General features: G+C 39.4%; 1 protein-coding gene across 1 annotated transcript in view; it reads left to right on the forward strand.

The window, feature by feature from the left end:
* Positions 1-16830, forward strand: part of Fas (Fas cell surface death receptor) — a 34527-nt gene extending 17697 nt beyond the window's left edge. The window contains exons 2-9 of the mRNA XM_038316718.2: positions 1332-1467; positions 7141-7278; positions 9082-9190; positions 10828-10889; positions 11040-11099; positions 11573-11637; positions 13055-13079; positions 14475-16830. Coding sequence (XP_038172646.1) covers positions 1332-1467; positions 7141-7278; positions 9082-9190; positions 10828-10889; positions 11040-11099; positions 11573-11637; positions 13055-13079; positions 14475-14791 — 912 coding nt within the window. The 3' untranslated portion in view covers positions 14792-16830. The remainder of the gene's footprint in view (positions 1-1331; positions 1468-7140; positions 7279-9081; positions 9191-10827; positions 10890-11039; positions 11100-11572; positions 11638-13054; positions 13080-14474) is intronic.
* Positions 16831-17314: the final 484 nt, after the last annotated feature.

Below are 17314 nucleotides of genomic sequence, written 5' to 3' on the forward strand. Positions count from 1 at the left end.
CTCCCTGATGACTAAGTCTTCAAATATATGAATCTACAGGGTCATTCTTATTTAAACCACCCCAGAGGAGTAAAATATACTTAGAAATCCTGAGAAAGGAATCATGCAGTTTTCACCTCAAGTTGCTTCAATGCATATTTTTTGCCCTTTTTCCCCCAAGGAAATCCAACTCTATAGCTAGCAATAAATAAATAAATAATAGATAAATAATAAATAAATTAAATTAAAAATGGAAATAACTTTACTTGGAATTGTGGATTTATATCTTCAGGAGAAAACAATTAAAAATAGATTTAGAGATTCATTCTCCATAATGAATATATATATATATATATACATATATATATATATATATATATATATATATTTCTTGAACAAGATAAAGAGACCTATATGGATTTATGGTAAGTTTATTGTATCCTTAGTCAACAGTAAAACATTGATTAGACATTGATCAAAACTTTGATTCTGTGTTGGGTAGCAAGAAGGAAGCAAAGACATGCTCTGAGTAAGTATCAAGTCTGAGAGAAACGACCACTTTCATCTTCACGATTAACGTTCAAAGACAGGAAATACTAGTCTCATTAACATGTAAGGAAATTAAGGCACAGAAAAGTTAGTCACGCCGGGCGGTGGTGGCGCACGCCTTTAATCCCAGCACTCGGGAGGCAGAGGCAGGCGGATCTCTGTGAGTTCGAGACCAGCCTGGTCTACAAGAGCTAGTTCCAGGACAGGCTCCAAAGCCACAGAGAAACCCTGTCTCGAAAAACCAAAAAAAAAAAAAAAAAAAAAAAAAAAAAAAAAAAAAAAAAAAAAAAAAAGAAAAGTTAGTCACTATTGGTGGTGAAAGCTAGGTTTCAAACTATGTTTGTTTTGAGCTTTTTCCTTTATTTTGTTGTTAGAACTTCATGTCAATAGTAACAATAGTAATACTGTCACTTTTAGGGAATACTTATTTTAAGTACTGGGCCTTGTACTGAGAGCTTTAAACACATGGTTCCATTTAATTCTCACATCAGATCTGTGAGGTAGGGGTTATTTCCACTGTTGAGATGAAGAACCTGAGACTGAGAGATCATAAGGGATTCCCCATTCTCCTCCCCATCACCAGGCATGGAACAGTGGAGCCGGGCTTCCCTGTGTCTGTAGTGTGGGCTAGAAAAACCTGTGGTTGGACCTGCAGGGCCACAGGGTACCCCTCCGCTGGCAATCATCAGCATGACCTTGCTTAGCCTGTACACAGATCCAGTCACTTCGGGTGGGTGACACATATTCCTCACATCTCTTGGTTCTGATCTCACTAAGATCCTTCGTATGTTTTTCTTTCACAGGTGCTTGCTGGATCACAAGAGGCTGATAGCATCTCTGAGGGTTCAAAGTTGAGGAGGAATGTTCGTGAAACTGAGCCTAACTGCCCAGAAGGATTATACCGTGGGGGCCAATTTTGCTGTCAACCATGCCAGCCTGGTAGGTTACACGAAGCATCCAGGGAAGTGGGCTAAGGGGTTGGGATGTACTACAGGTAAGAATGCATTGAACAGCTAGTTATACAGCTATTGGCCATCCTATAGTGTATAGAATTACAAAGAAGAGCTGGGGAAAGACTATAAAATTATCCTCCAAACACAAATCTTGTTTTTTTGATTTTTGTTTTTTTTTTTCTATCTTTATTTCACATGCCCAGGCTGCTTGTAAAAAAAAAAAAAAAAAAAAAACCCCTGTAATTCACAAATTGCATACATGTCTAAAATGAGAAGATTCATCTCTTTAGTTGTTTCTCAGGAGCTAAAAAGAGTCATTTGTGATGGTTAAAAGACTTTCGTCTCAAAGCTGACTAAATCTGAAGCTCCCTCAGCAAGGAATTTCCACCCTCAGTGGTATGTCTCAGCCCCTCTTCAGTCTCTCACTAAAGTTCTCTGTCCTGGCACTGAAGCCTGCAAAATACATTTGCATTTTGCAGCTAAATAGCCAGATGCGCTAGAAAAGCAATGAACAGCAATGAAAGAGTTTTTCAAAATTCAGTGTTTTGAAATGTGGAGCACTTTTAAACTAAAACCCTTTCAAGTACCAGCAAATGAGAAGTTAAGGAAAATGTTATTCTGTAAGCTCAGTTTTCACCTTGGGGTTGACCACAGTTACTCACAAATCAAGGAGAAGACCTGATGACATTTAGGATTGTTCTGCAGGTTTCGGGCAGTAGTCATAGACCTCCAAAAGGCTTTTGTAGGTTTCATCACTGGCCTCTCAGGCTTGCAGTACTAAAAGTACAAAGCAGGCCCAGGTCCTGTACATACAGACTCCAACGGTTTCCATGGGGCACCTTCCTGTCCAGGTTTTCCTAACAATAGTAAGAAAGTTTCCCCTATGATATAACCTACTTATACCTAAGTTTCTGCACAGTTCCTGTTTTCTAAATAGCAATTGGGAGTCATCTATTTTTTTAAAGTTGCTAAAGACAATCAGTTTAGCCTATGAATTTGAAATCCATATCTATAGTTTGAAATTTTAGATTATATGTTTAAAATTTAAAGTGCAAGCTAAAACAGAGGTGATGTGTTTTGCACGCTAAGCTCTCAAAGATGTCAGCTGTGTGCTTTTACTGTACTTTTGTCTTGTTTGTATTTTAAAAGGGAAATCTCATGCCTGCTGCAAACTTTTTTAAAAAAATATTTATTATGTATACAATATTCTGTGTCTGTATGTATGTCTGCAGGCCAGAATAGGGCACCAGACCTCATTACAGATGGTTGTGAGCCACCATGTGGTTGCTGGGAATTGAACTCAGGACCTTTGGAAGAGCAGGCAATGCTCTTAACCACTGAGCCATCTCTCCAGCCCCTGTTGCAAACTTTTAAGGAGGAAAAATATGATATGTTGAGAACCCCACAATGTCTTTACTCACTGACACGCAATGGGTTATTTATTTTAAAAAATGCATTGAAAATTAAAAGTTTTGTGTGTATGGCATTTTATTTTGATGGCCAACTCTGTAGGATGGTACATGTAAATTCTGGAGTAAACAAAGCCTGGAACAGTTTGTATCAATCAGAGCCTAAGTGCACCAACATCTCTGATCTATTTCTAATCTAATTCTCAGTTGTATGGATTTCTTTTTTTTTTTTTTTTTTTTTTTTTTTTTGGTTTTTCGAGACAGAGTTTCTCTGTGGCTTTGGAGCCTGTCCTGGAACTGGATTTCTTTTTTAATTTAAATTTATTTATTTATTTTTAAAGCAATCTTTTCTCATTTTTACATACCAATCCCAGTTCACACTCCCTCCTCTCTTCACACTCTTCTCACCTTCCTTCCACCCACCCTTATCCACTCCTCAGAGAAGATAAGGCTTCTGATGGGGAGCCAACAAAGTATTGCATATCACTTGAGGCAGGACCAAGGCCCTCCCCCACTATATCTAGGCTGAGCAAGGTATTTCTCCAAAGAGAATGGGCTCCAAAAAGCCAGTTCAAGCACCAGGGAAAAATCCTGGTGCCACTACCAGTGGCCACACAGTCATACAACTGTCACCCATATTCAGAGGGCCTAGTTTGGTCCTATCCTGGTTCCCCCATCCCCACAGCTGTCAGTCTGAAGTTAGTGAGCTCTCACTAGCTCAAATATGCTGCTTCTGTGGGTACCACCATCATGGTCTTAATCCCTCTCTTCAACTGGACTTTGGGAACTCAGTCCAGTGCTTCGTACTGGATCTCTGCATCTGCTTCCTTCAGTTCCTGGATGAAGGTTCTATGATGACAATTAAGATAGTCATCAATCTGATCACAGGAGAAGGCCAGTTCAGGCACCGTCTCCACTATTGCTTAGCATCTTAGCTGGGGTCATCCTTGTGGATTCCTGGAAATTTTCCTAGTGCCAGGTTTCTTGCTAACTTCGTAATTGCTCCCTCAATCAAGATATCTCTTTCCTTGATATCCTTCTCTGTCCTTCCCCCATCTAGACTTTCCTATTCCCTCATGTTCTCTTCCTCCCCTTCTACCCTCCTTTCTTCCCCTATTCCCATGATCCCAATTTTCTCAGGAGATCATATTTATTTCCCCTTTGCAGGGAGATCAATGTGTGTCTTTCTTAGAGTTCTCCTTGTTGCCTAGTTTTTTTTTTTTTTTTTTTTTGGGTCATGAACTATAGGCTGGTTATCCTTTGCTTTATGTCTAATATCCACTTATGAGTGAGTACATACCATGTTTGTTTTTCAGGGTCTGGGTTACCTCACTGAGGATTGTTTTTTTTTTTTTTTTTTTTTTTTTTTTTTTAGCTCCATCCATTTGCCTGCAAATTTCAAGATGGCATTGTTTTTTATTTCTTTTTTCTGCTGAGTAGTACTCCATTGTATAAATGTACCACATTTTCTTTATTCGTTCTTTAGCTGAGGGACATTCTGAGTTGTTTCCAGGTTCTGGCTATTATGAATAATGCTGCTATGAACATAGTTCAGAAAATGCCCTTATGGTATGAGTGTGCATCCTTTGGGCATATGCCCAAGAGTGGTATTGCTGGGTCTTGAGGTAGGTTGATTCTCAATTTTCTGAGAAACTAACATACTGATTTCCAAAGTGGCTATACAAGTTTGCACTTCCACCAGCAATGGAGGAGTGTTCTCTTTACTCTGCATCCTCTTCAGCATAAACTATCTTTGGTGTTTTTGATCTTAGCCATTCTTAGAGGTGTAAGATGGAATCTCAGAGTCATTTTGATTTGCATTTCCCTGATGGTTAAGGATGTTGAGCAGTTCCTTAAGTGTCTTTTCGGCAATTTGAGATTCTACTGTTGAGAATTTTCTGTTTAGATCTGTACCCCATTTTTTAGTTAGATTATTTGGTATTTTGATGTCTAGTTTCTTGAGTTATTTATATATTTTGGAGATTAGTCCTCTGTCTAATGTGGGGTTGGTGAAGATCTTTTCCCATTCAGTAGGATGCCAGTTTGTCTTATATATTGTGTCCCTTGCCTTACAGAAGCTTCTCAGTTTCAGGAGGTCCCATTTACTTATTATTGTTCTCAGTGTCTAAGCTGCTGGTGATATACTTAGGAAGTGGTCTCCTGTGTCCACATGTTCAAGGCTACATCCTACTTTCTCTTTGATGAGATTCCGTATGGTTGAATTTATATTATGTCTTTGATTTGGACTTGAGTTTTGTGCATGGGGATAGATATGAATTTATTTTCATTCTACTACATGTCAACATCCAGTTATGCCAGCACTATTTGTTGAAGATGTTTTCTTTTTTCCTTTGTATAATTTCAGCTTCTTTGCCAAAAATCAGGTATTCTTTGGTGTGTAGATTAATATCAGGGTCTTCAATTCAATTCCATTAGTCCACCTCTCTGTTTTTATGCCAATACCAAGCTATTTTCATTACTGTAGATTTATAATAGAGCTTGATGTCAGAAATGGTCATGTCTCTAGAAATTCCTTTATTGTACAGGACTGTTTTGGCTATTCTGGGTTTTTTTTTTGTTTTTTATATGAAGTTGAGAATTGTTCTGTCAAGGTCTGTAAAGAATTGTGTTGGGATTTTGATAGGGATTGCATTGAATGTAGGTTGCTTTTGGTAAGATTTCCATTTTTATTATGTTGATCCTACCTATCCAAGGACATAGGAGATCTTTCCATTTTCTGATATCTTCTTCAATTATTTTATTCAAAGACTTAAAATTCTTGTTGCACAGGTCTTTCACTTCTTTGGTTAATGTTACCAAAAGATATTTTATGTTATTTGTGGATATTGTAGAGAATGTTTCTTTGATTTCTTTTTCAGCCCCTTTATCAGTTGTATATAGAAGGGCTACCAGTTTTTCTTTTTTTGAGTTGATCTTGTATCTTGTCATATTACTGAAGGTTTTTTTTTTATCAGCTGTATGAGTTCCCTCATAGATTTTGGGGTCACATATGTATACTATTATATCATCTGCAAATAGTGAAAGTTTGACTTCTTCCTCTCTGATTTATATTCCCTTCATCTCTTTTTGTTGTTTTATTGCTCTGGCTAGAACTTTGAATCCTATGTTGAATAGAAATGGAGAGAGTGGACAGCCTTGTTTTATTCCAATTTTAGTGGAATCACTTTGAGTTTCTTTGCATTCAATTTGATGCTGGCTGTTGGCTTGCTGTATATTGCTTCTGTTGTGTTTTGATAAGTTAATTGTATCACTGATCTCTCCAAGACCTTTTCATGAAGGGGTGTTGGATTTTTGTTGAATGGTTTTTCAGCATCTTATGAGATGACTATAAGTTTTTTTTCTTACATTGATAGATTTTCATATGGTGAACCACCCCTACATCTCTTGAATGAAGCCAACTTGATCACGGTGGATGATTTCTCTTTATGTGTTTTTGGATTCGGTTTGCTACACTTCCCTGTATATTTTGCAAAACTTTTATCTTTATTCATTACCCACTAATACTTGCTGCCACTTAGCATCTCCACCTGAGAAGGTGAAGGTCCAGGAAGCTAATCTTTTGTCTTGCTTTCTGCAGGACGTCCTTCAGCTCCTAGAGATCCTTTAGCACACAATAGGCATTAATATAAAACACTTGTTATTTCCAGAAGGCAGTGTTCTGTAATGCTTGGTCATAGAAAGGCATGTGCATGGTTCTAATAGTAATGACAGAGAAATCTTCATGATTTACATGACGAAAACCTAGGCTTACAGACTCTAAGTGCTCTATCAAAGATTTGATGGAGATTTCTAGAAATTTCCAATGTTCCTTTGCTTAAACTGTATTGTTTATGACCAAGATTTATGAATTTGGGAACATAAAATGTGAATAAGAACTAAGTGAGTTTATTCCATATTTTCACAAGGCAAGGAAGCCACCTCCACTGTCTACCTACTTTCTTCCTCCAGAAAAGAGCATTTGGTCTTTAATTGTTTCTTTCCCCGTGATTCTGTTGCTAACTCTCTTACCTTTTATAGGAATATTTTTTTGCCTGTCATTTTTGGAAATCACTTAATGTGATTGTTTTCCCAATAGTGTTTTGTCTTTTCCTGTGTGTTTGCATATAATTAGCCTAACGTATCATTCCCTGATTTTAAGATTTGTTATTGTCATCTTTGCATACTTCTCATGTTCTTACATGGAGACTGCCCCAGCCCCAAAAACTTAATATCTTTTTTTTCCATGATAGGTGAACGAAAATATTTGGACTGTACAACCAATGGTGATAAACCACGCTGCTTTCCCTGCAAAGAAGGGAAGGAATACATGGACAAGGAAAATTATTCTGATAAATGCAGAAGATGTGCATTCTGTGATGGAGAGCATGGTATGTATCTAAGAAAGCAATTGAAAATGTGTGGATCATGCAGAACCACACATGACACAGTTTGAGATCAAGACCCACTCTAGTACAATACTAGCATATAGGAAGGAACAGAATGAGGTTAGCTGGGTCATGTAGAGTCAGATCCTAAGGTGGTAATCTCTTTTAAGGATCTTCTCAGCAATTCTCCCAAATGGAGGCAAAGGACAAAATAACACTATGAGTGGAGTTGTACCATTTGCAATCAAAGCCACCTATAGAAGCCATTTTTCCCCACATCTATTTAAATTTGTCTTGTGATTCTTGTTCACTGTAAGAAGAGACTGTGCTTTCATTTCCAGGCCACCCAGAACCGAATAACCACAGAGAAACTATATAAATCACAACTGTTTGGCCAATAGCTCAGGTGTATTCCTAGCTAGCTTTTACACTTTAAATTAACACATTTCTATTAATCTCTGTATTGCCACGAGGCTGTGGCTTACCAGTAATGTTCTGGTATCTTTCTCTTTCGTCATCTGCATAATATCTCCTTGACTTCACCTATTCTCTCTCTATATCTCTGTTCAGATTTCCCACCTGGCTTTACTCTGCTAAGTCATTGGCCAAACAGCTTTACTCATCAACCAATAGAAACAACACATATATAGAAGGCCATCCCATGTAAATTCATGGCTGTACAGAGAAACCCAAGATATGCGGAGAATGTCCCCTTATCTTTGGGGGTCTGGTCTACATCATTCTACCTGGGGACCTGAATTTTTGTAGCTTTTTCAATCTATTCTCAAGACCAAGATGAAAACAAAACAAAGTAGCAACAGCCATACTTTGGTTTGATATAAAGAAACCTCTTTGTATCAAGTTTTAAAGTGCTCCCCCCCCCACCCTCTCTCATACAGCTTTTACATCAGACTATAAAGAAGTGATACCAAACCCTGGTTGTACATTTGCACTACTCAAGGAGCTACTGCAACACTAATGCATAAGTGTTAACTCCCAATTAAATCAGAATATCTAAGTTGAGTCTGAGCATGTGTCTGTTTAAGCCTAGTTTAGGCTTATCATGTATCATTCCAACATGCTAGACATGACAGTGATGATGATGATGATGATGATGATGATGGTTTCTAAGCCATGTACTTAAGACTCAAGGTTCTCAATGAAAGGTATGGAGGGTCCATCTAGGCAACGATAAAGAGTGTCTGGTGTAACTAGAGACTACACTTTCATTTCCCAGCTGCCCAATACCAAGTAAACACGCAGAAACTTACATTAATTACAAACCATTTGGTCAATGGCTCAGGCTTCTTGCTAGATAGCTCCTACAACTTAAATTAAGCCATTTCTATTTATCTATGTATTGTCATGTGGCAGTGGCATTATCTCATTTTCTACATGTCTTGTTTGTTTGGTGGCTGGCTGGCATCTCCAAGACTCTGTCTTCTTTTTCTCTCTATCTCTGCTTGTATTTCCTCTGCCTGCCTCTATGCTGCCTGAGTATTGGCCAAATCAGTTTCTTTATTAACCAATAGTAATAAAACATATTCACAGCACTCAGAGGGGGAATCCCACCTCAGTCTGGCTTTCTGGGTTATCTGTCCACTAACAACACCACTTGATTGCTGGTCCTTTCAATCTGGTACTGCCATTTTTTTATTAGTAAACGTTGTCATAAAGGTGTGATAGTGTAACAGTTGATAATAAACAGTAGATCGAAAAAAATATCCATGAAAATCCTGGCCATCATTTTCATAGCTTATTTTGAACTAGCTGCTACAATGAATACTTTATAAACTGGCTTTCTAGGTTTAGAAGTGGAAACAAACTGCACCCAGACTCAGAATACCAAATGCAAGTGCAAATCCAACTTCTATTGCAATGCTCCTGTCTGCGAACACTGCGATCCCTGCGTCTCGTAAGTCCCAGTATTCGGTGCCTAAAACACTAGCTACAACTTGAGAGACCCTACCCTTCTAGAGAAGAGTTAGGAACTGAGTTCCAGTCTTGACTCTTCCATTTGCTCAGTTACTATCAATTAGCCCCAGACATCACTGAACACTTTCCAGTCTCTGAACATTACCAAAACCACTCTGTTCAAGTGACACTGCTGACTGCTTAGGTTGGTGATGGCGATGGGAGACATGTCACTGTCATCAAGGTTTTGGTTCTGGGAGCAAAGAAAGCCAAAAGACCAATGCTTATTGTATGTCAATGCTCCCATGTCTGCTGGAGGCTAGGAAAGCCTGGAGAGGAATTGTCTCACGAGGACATTGCTTTGATACTAAAGGGTTTGCTTTTGAATCACATCTAGAAAACCTGGTTGCATTGCTCATGAGTTGGGCTTCTTTGAGCAGATCACTTAACCTATCTGAACTTCAGTTCTCTCACTCATGGAATGCAAAGACTAATTAGCTCCACCCACCTGCCACATTTCTCCGGAGACCAAACTAGGTAGAATGTGTTGCAAACACAGCTTTTGCATCTCATGGCACACCTTAGTGGTAGTGCACTTGGCCAGCAAGTGCAAGGTGTTATGTTCAATTCCCAACACTGAAAGAAAAGTAGCTTTTGGTTTGTAAGATGCTGGTTTCCTATAGAATGCTTAGGACTGCTATTTCCTTGGCATTCCATAAGCCTTTAACTCGCCTTTGGAACCTATGGGCTTTCATCTAATAGGTTTGAAAAGCAGAGGCATGATGCTTCAAATCTTACTAGAAAAAAACATTTGAGTTGTTACTCGATGGCACTCGTTGAGGTATAGTGTAATTATCACCATGCTGTTGGTGAGCTTACGGGCTCCTGGAGGTTTCCTGATCTCTCTGCACACCTGCGTAAGCCTCAGGAAGAAGTGGGCTGTGAACTCAGACTGTCAGAGTTTACTTGTCTGAAGAAAATCCCACAAGTGCCTTTGACAGCCCTGATCACTCCCTGCTGGAGCCCTGGGCAGCATCCTAGGCAGTAGCTCCCTTCAGGTCATTCTAAGAAGACTTTTTTAAAAATCACTCCCAATAAGTTATTTTTTAAATAGCTTATTTTAAGCTCTTGTATCTTAAAAATTCAATTTATTACCAATTTTAAGTTTATTTTTGTCTATCCTATTCTTTTGTGTATCAGTTTTTATTACCTTTGAAAACTCTTGATATCATTTTTATTTTCCAAATATGTGACACAGAGATTATGAGTGTGACTGCGATGGTGGGGAGACCAGAAGATTGTCAGGTGCCCCAGAGCTGGAGCTAGAGGTGCCTGTGAGCTGCTTGGTGTGGGTTCTGGGAACTTCTCTCTGATCCCCTCCATAGGCAACAAGCACTCTTCACCACTGAGCCATTTCTCTCGCTCCTATAGCTTAAAGTGGATTTAACATCGTTCAACCAAACACTCAATTGCAGTTCTTAGCTCGGGCCATCTTTTGATGGTGATCTAGAAATGTCTGAGAGGAAACAAGGGCCGGAGAAGAACGGGCAAATGAAAAGAGAGAATGTGTAATGTACACTGAAAGACAGGAAGGAATCTATGCAGGCCTTCTAAGCTTCTTCTGCCTTTCCCCCCTAGGTGTGAACATGGGATCCTTGAGAGGTGCACATCAACCAGCAACACCAAATGCAAGCAAGAAAGTAATCATTTGCTTATTTTTTTTTAAAACATCCCTATCATCACGTCAGAATAAAAGCGTATTGGTTTGGTATTGATTGAGAGAACAGAGCTTCACTTTATCTTAAAAGCTGCTGAATTTCATGTCAAATGTCCAATATTCCCAATCACAGGGTCCAGAAATCATTTACTATGGCTGTTCATCATCCCCGGTTTGGCAATATTATTGGTTGGTAAGTCCTCTTTTTTGCTCAAACCGTAGATTGAAATGACACAGGAAGTAGCCGCTGTGCCCGCCGAGAAAGCACAGAAAGTTGAGGAGACAATGACACTCGGTCAACTGACCTTCTCCGGGGCTGCCCTCCCCTAGTAAACCATTTACTTTAATGTGTATTTAATTTTTATGTTTCTTTATGTTTTGATTACTCTTTCTTATTTTGTGTCTTTAACTTAAAATCTGCGCTTTGTCCAAAAATTACTTCAGAATGTCAGAGGTTAAGGGAAAGCTAGGTCTCATCATGGTTACTCTAGAAAATCACCTTGAAGCCTAGAGAGGAGAAGATACACCAACTTTCAGGGACTCAGAATCTTCTAATTTTCCTTCTGTGGTGGAACATGAAGCTGTCTCCTCAACTCACTTCCTTCACTGTGAGGATTTCTATCAGAAGGGCATCTGATTCTCACAGTGGTCTTTTTGATCTTTCAGCATTTGTATATATAAAGCATCGGAGAGAACATCATGTTGACCCTGAATCTGGGACTGCAAATTCTGTGAGTATGCAAAGTTGCATTGGCTTTCTTGAAAAAAAAAAAAAAAAAAAAGCAAGCAAACAAAAATTAGTCCTTTCTTTAAAACAAATATGTGTTTGTCTACGCACAGGTTAGATCAACAGTAATAACGACTTAACACAACAGCAGTGAACTTATTAGTAAGTTTTTGTGGGGTGCTACGTAAAAGCATCTAACTCTATGGTCATTTGAGTCAAGATGGGGCCTGTTCTGACCTATCCACTTCTTTCTCAAAGAGACCATGTGCACTATCTGTTAGGCAGCACGAGAAAGCATGATTGGAAAGAAACATAGAACTTGGTGTTAAAGACTCTTCTACCAGAGTTTTCCAAGGGAAGAAGGTGGCTTGGGACCCCTAGTGACCCGAAGGGACACTCAAAACCACAAGCAGATTTTTTTCACCCTGTATTTACACGTTACCTTCAGCATTTACAGTGGATGTTTGTCGGGGTTGCTGGCGGTCTCGTGGTGCTGCCAGGGAACGGTGTTAGACTGAGTCCCAGCACTCACGCATACAAACTTTATCTGGGCGAGGGACATGATTAAAGAGCCCACTTTAAGATTAAAGTTAGCGCCGGGCAGTGGTGGCGCACGCCTTTAATCCCAGCACTCGGGAGGCAGAGGCAGGCGGATCTCTGTGAGTTCGAGACCAGCCTGGTCTACAAGAGCTAGTTCCAGGACAGGCTCCAAAGCCACAGAGAAACCCTGTCTCGAAAAATCAAAAAAAAAAAAAAAAAAAGATTAAAGTTAGCTTGTAAAAGAACTGATTATGCGGGAAAGCCAAGGCATAGCTGAATTGGTTGGACTGTTTTCTTAAAGGGGGGTTAAACTGAAGCAGTAAGGGAACAGGCAGAATAGATCGTTTTAAACAGTCTCAAAGCATATTACGAAGCTGGTTGAAAAAAGTTGAATTTCTGAAGGCAAGCTCACAAGAGGTATTTCCAGAATCAAACAAACCCTTTCAAGGCTTTACACGAATGCTATAAGGAGCAATAAAGGAGCTTCGAAGCCTGCCAGTGAGAGCTGGAAAAGGGATATGCAATGCACCATGGTTCACCTTGCTATTTTCCCTCCAGAAATGCTATTAGTCAAAGTGCGAGAATCAGATTCCAAACTCCAGCCAAGGTTTTTCTCTTAAAGTCCACTTAATGGCCACAGTGTGGCTCTCTTTAGCTAGCCATGGTACTAATGCTAGATAGAATCTACCACAGGAGGATGGAACCTTTTAGGATCAAAATTGAATGATTGAAAGAACTCATCTTAACCAAAAAGTCTAATTTTCTAAATATATGTACACACACACATATGACAATTGTATTATATTTCCTTTTGAATTAGAAAGAATTAAATGACATTTAAGTATGTATTTGTCTCTCTCTCTCCGTCTTATTCCTCCCAGGAAGACATGCCAATGAATCTCCCAGGTAAGCCCTTCTATTACTTTATTTCACAGAGTGGTTTTGTCAGAATAAGCCTAAACTGGAACAGACTTTAAGATTTTAGAGGGCAATAGTTTTTAAATTTCATAGACATTGTAGGCTTTCCTGATATTTGAACTGTCAGTTCTGTAAAGTGTTGGGAGCAGTGAGGCCCCAGATCTTGAATTTCTTGTAATCCCCTGATCTGAGTGCCTACAGCTGCTCTGAGCACGAGACCTTCAGGAGTTCCTGATGGCAGGAAAGTGGTTTCTGGTGGGTTTGGCTGGGGCATGGCTCTCTATATATAATCTGCCCCTGAACACAATAAAGGGGACATTCTTGGGGAATTCAAGGATGACCCGTGTCGTTGTCTGTCTGTGTGTGTATCTGTGTATTTTAACCTCCAACCCCTTGCCCGAAGCTAGGTAACAGGGTTCAAGTGCACCGAACGCAGACATGGGGGCGCGATGCGTGGCAACTGGAGGTTCCACTTTTATAAAAAAATTTAGGGGGGCTGGAGAGATGGCTCAGAGGTTAAGAGCACTGTCTATTCTTCCAAAGGTCCTGAGTTCAATTCCCAGCAACCACATGGTGGCTCACAACCATCTGTAATGGGGTCTGGTGCCCTCTTCTGGCATGCAGACATACATGCAGACAGAGAGACAGTGACCGGGGTCATTCTTGAATTTTCCAAGAATGCCCCCTTTATTGTGTTCAGGGGCAGATTATATAGAGATAGCCACACCCCAGCCAAACCCACCAGAAACCACTCTCCTGCCATGAGGAACTCCTGAAGGTCTCGTGCTCAGAGCATCTGTAGGCACTCAGATCAGGAGATTACAAGAAATTCAGGATCTGGGGTCTCACTGCTCCCAACAATAAAGAGTTTAAATTTATAACAGCCTTAATTAAAAATAAACCAGGTAGTGATAAGACTTCATATTATGAAAGGTTTAAGAACAATTTCTTCCCAAAAACTCCCTGTAAACTGATGTTCAGGTCAAATGGAGCCATAGAAAGTTAGCACATTCTCCCTCTACAGCAACATGTCTAATTCTGTTTGGTCCTGTCTTTTGACCTCTGACTCAGGGATAGGAAGAACTGACCTTTTTGGTTTGTGGGTCTGTTTATCACGTCTCTAGGGGGCGTTAGACATGATCCTTTCTTTAAAACTTCTGCTTTCATGACTGAGATAAGAAAACGTAATGATAGCATGTATGCCTAGCTCAGAGAGTAAACTATATAAGCCACAGTGAGCTTGGGAGGACAACTCAAGCTTATTCTGTTTGCATCTATAGGACTCACCTGTTCTCCAAATTATGAAAGGAGACATGAACATGGTTTCGGTAATGGAAATCCCTCATAGAAATACATTTTCAGAGAGCATTTTCTATTTTTCAGACGTTGACTTGCGTCAATACATCCTGAATATTGCTGAAGAAATGTCTTTAGATCAAGTTAAGACATTTGTCCGGAAGAATGGGATGTCTGAGGTGATGATAGACGAGATCAAGAATGATAATCTCCAACACACAGCTGAGCAGAAAATCCAGTTGCTTCAGTGGTGGTATCAAGCTCATGGCAGGAAGGATGCATATCGCACTTTAATTAAAGGCCTCAGAAGAATGAAACGCTATGCTCTTGCAGATAGAATTCAGGCCATAATCCAGGCGGACATTGAAAATACAAATGCAGACACCAGAAATGAAAATGAATGAAAGACAAAGATTCAAGTGAAAGCTACCTCAGTTCCAACTAGAGAGAGAGAGAGAGAGAGAGAGAGAGAGAGAGAGAGAGAGAGAGAGAGAGAGAGAGAGAGAGAGAGAATCTTTTAAACCAGCACTGTGACTGGTGTCTGAGGCAGGACCATTGCTGTGAATTTAAGGCCAGACTGTGCAACATAGTGAGCTCTGGACTAGCCTTGTTTCAAAAAATAACAAAAGGAAAAAAGAAAGCATAGAAGAACATTTTTTAATAACGGAAATCTATAAATGTTGTTTGGCTTTTTGTTGAGAATATTTTCTATTTCCTTAGATTTGTAAAGGACAATATATTTATAAGATGTGAAGATTTCATGATTCTGTTTTGAGTAATGTTGAAATGCATGTGGAGAATGGGCAGGAACAAGAGCAGCTGCGGTAGTGATTTATGTACCCACACAGAAGTCTACACAGAAGCCTATAAACTTAATATCATGCTCCAGCCTTGAGTGGAGATGGTGTGTGCTGGCCTGTAATGGACCATCCTGCTCACCCGGCCATAGAAGGCAGGAGGATGGCTATAAAGTCATACACACTGTAAAGGTTGCTTTGTCCCAACCCAAACTCCAGGATAATTGTAGAGATTTTATCATATGCAGAGACTTGGCTAGCCATCCTTAGAACATACACATGCAAAGCTTGCATGTATACTTAAAGGTAGAATTAAATAAGGTTCTGTTGCAAAGATTTTTTTTTTGTGCAGACCATTGGTGTTTGTGCAGTAATATTTCTCATTTAAATTTGTGTGGAAAATGTAGAATAAATCTGAATGATTGAATATATTCTATTTATATATCACTTTATACTTCCAAAACAATTTGCTTGTTTCTCGAGTGTCAAAAGTGCTTTTTCTCTCTTTTGATTTTTTTTTAAGGTAAACTCATTTTTATTTGGCTCCAACACCACAAAAATCAATATTACACACAAGTCCACAAAAACAAATATTTCTTTAAAATTTTATTTCACCAACCCCTCTCAGTATATGGTGCATATATGGTAAGTTTGGTGAGTGTGTGTGTGTGTGTGTGTGTGTGTGTGTGTACCAGGTCAAGGTGGTGGAAGTCAGAGCGCATGCTTCAGGAATGGGTTCTTTCCTTCTATCATGTGGGTACTGTAGATTGAACTTTTGTCATTGGGGTTGGTAGCAAGAGCCTTTGCTACTGAGCAATCTGCCCAAACCACCAATGCTTAAAGTACATAACGTTTTATTGAACAATAACTGAATTCTTCATGAAGAACATTATGTCTACTTGGCTGAATATTATGTTTTAGCCAGGAATATAAAAAGACTATTAGCTACTGAATGAAGAAACAGATATCCTGGTAGACTACTTTGTAAATTTAACTGAATAAAACTGACATAACTCTTGGTATTTTTCTTTTTTGAATAGAAGTGTATTACTCCAGCCTCACTACCTCTCAGTTTTCTCCTTGTTCAACTTGATACAAACATATCCACTCCTAAACCTGGAAACTTTTCTAAAGAAATAATGGTCCCCACAAAAACCAGAACTTCCTGGAAAATTCTAACCTGATTTGAAAGAGTTACATTACTTATTTAGGGGTAGGTTAAGGCATGGACTCATGCCTACACGACCAGTGGTGGGGAGAAAAATGAAAGCCTTTTGGCAATTCCTGGCGTGTTCTCTTTGCCTACAAATGATGGTTGATGCTCAGCAAAGCGGAAATGCCCAGAAGGCTCTAGGAATTGCTTCTGTTATTCTCTTTAGGTTCTGAGACAAACCATTTCCTCCATCTGCTGCTATGCTGGTATCTTTGCATTTAAACCTCTATGAAAATTGTATTAAATGTGAATTGGAATCTGCAGTGTCTCTTATGTTCATGTACTGTGAACTGAGGAGACTCATAAACAGAAACACACACTTGCAGTTACCTAGTGATCTTCCACTAACGAACGATTCTTTCCCCCTACGTATGGAAATGTATGATAAAGGAGATAATTTTCTTTAATTAAAGTATCATTTTGGCATTTCTAATTCTCTGTTGTCTTGCGCGCTGTTTTATTTTTCCTTGGTTGTAGTAACCACTTAAATGTTACCTGTTCAATGAATCTTTTCGTTGACTTCTGAAGAGGAAATTCCTCTTGTAAAGCCTCTTAATAGTTAAAAGATTTATTCCATGGCTGCTACTGCCAAGAATACTCCTAAATAGCACACAACCATTTGCCAAACAGGATTATACCGAGGCACTGAAATACTGGTAACAAAATACAAACGTTAAGGGGTGAGTTTCTCTCTCTGTGTCTGTCTCTGTCTCTGTCTCTGTCTCTGTCTGTCTCTCTCTCTCTCTGTCTCTCTGTCTCTGAGTGTGTGTGTGTGTGTGTGTGTGTGTGTGTGTGTGTGTGTGTGTGTTTAGTAAGTGAGTTGAAAGGAGCAGATTCAAATAGTATAGCAACTTGATGACCGCTAGGTCTTCTCTCTCTCTTCCCTCCCTCACCTTCCCTCCCTCTCTCTCTTTCAT

Source organism: Arvicola amphibius, chromosome 1, assembly GCF_903992535.2.
Source record: "Arvicola amphibius chromosome 1, mArvAmp1.2, whole genome shotgun sequence".
Classification (NCBI taxonomy): domain Eukaryota; kingdom Metazoa; phylum Chordata; class Mammalia; order Rodentia; family Cricetidae; genus Arvicola; species Arvicola amphibius.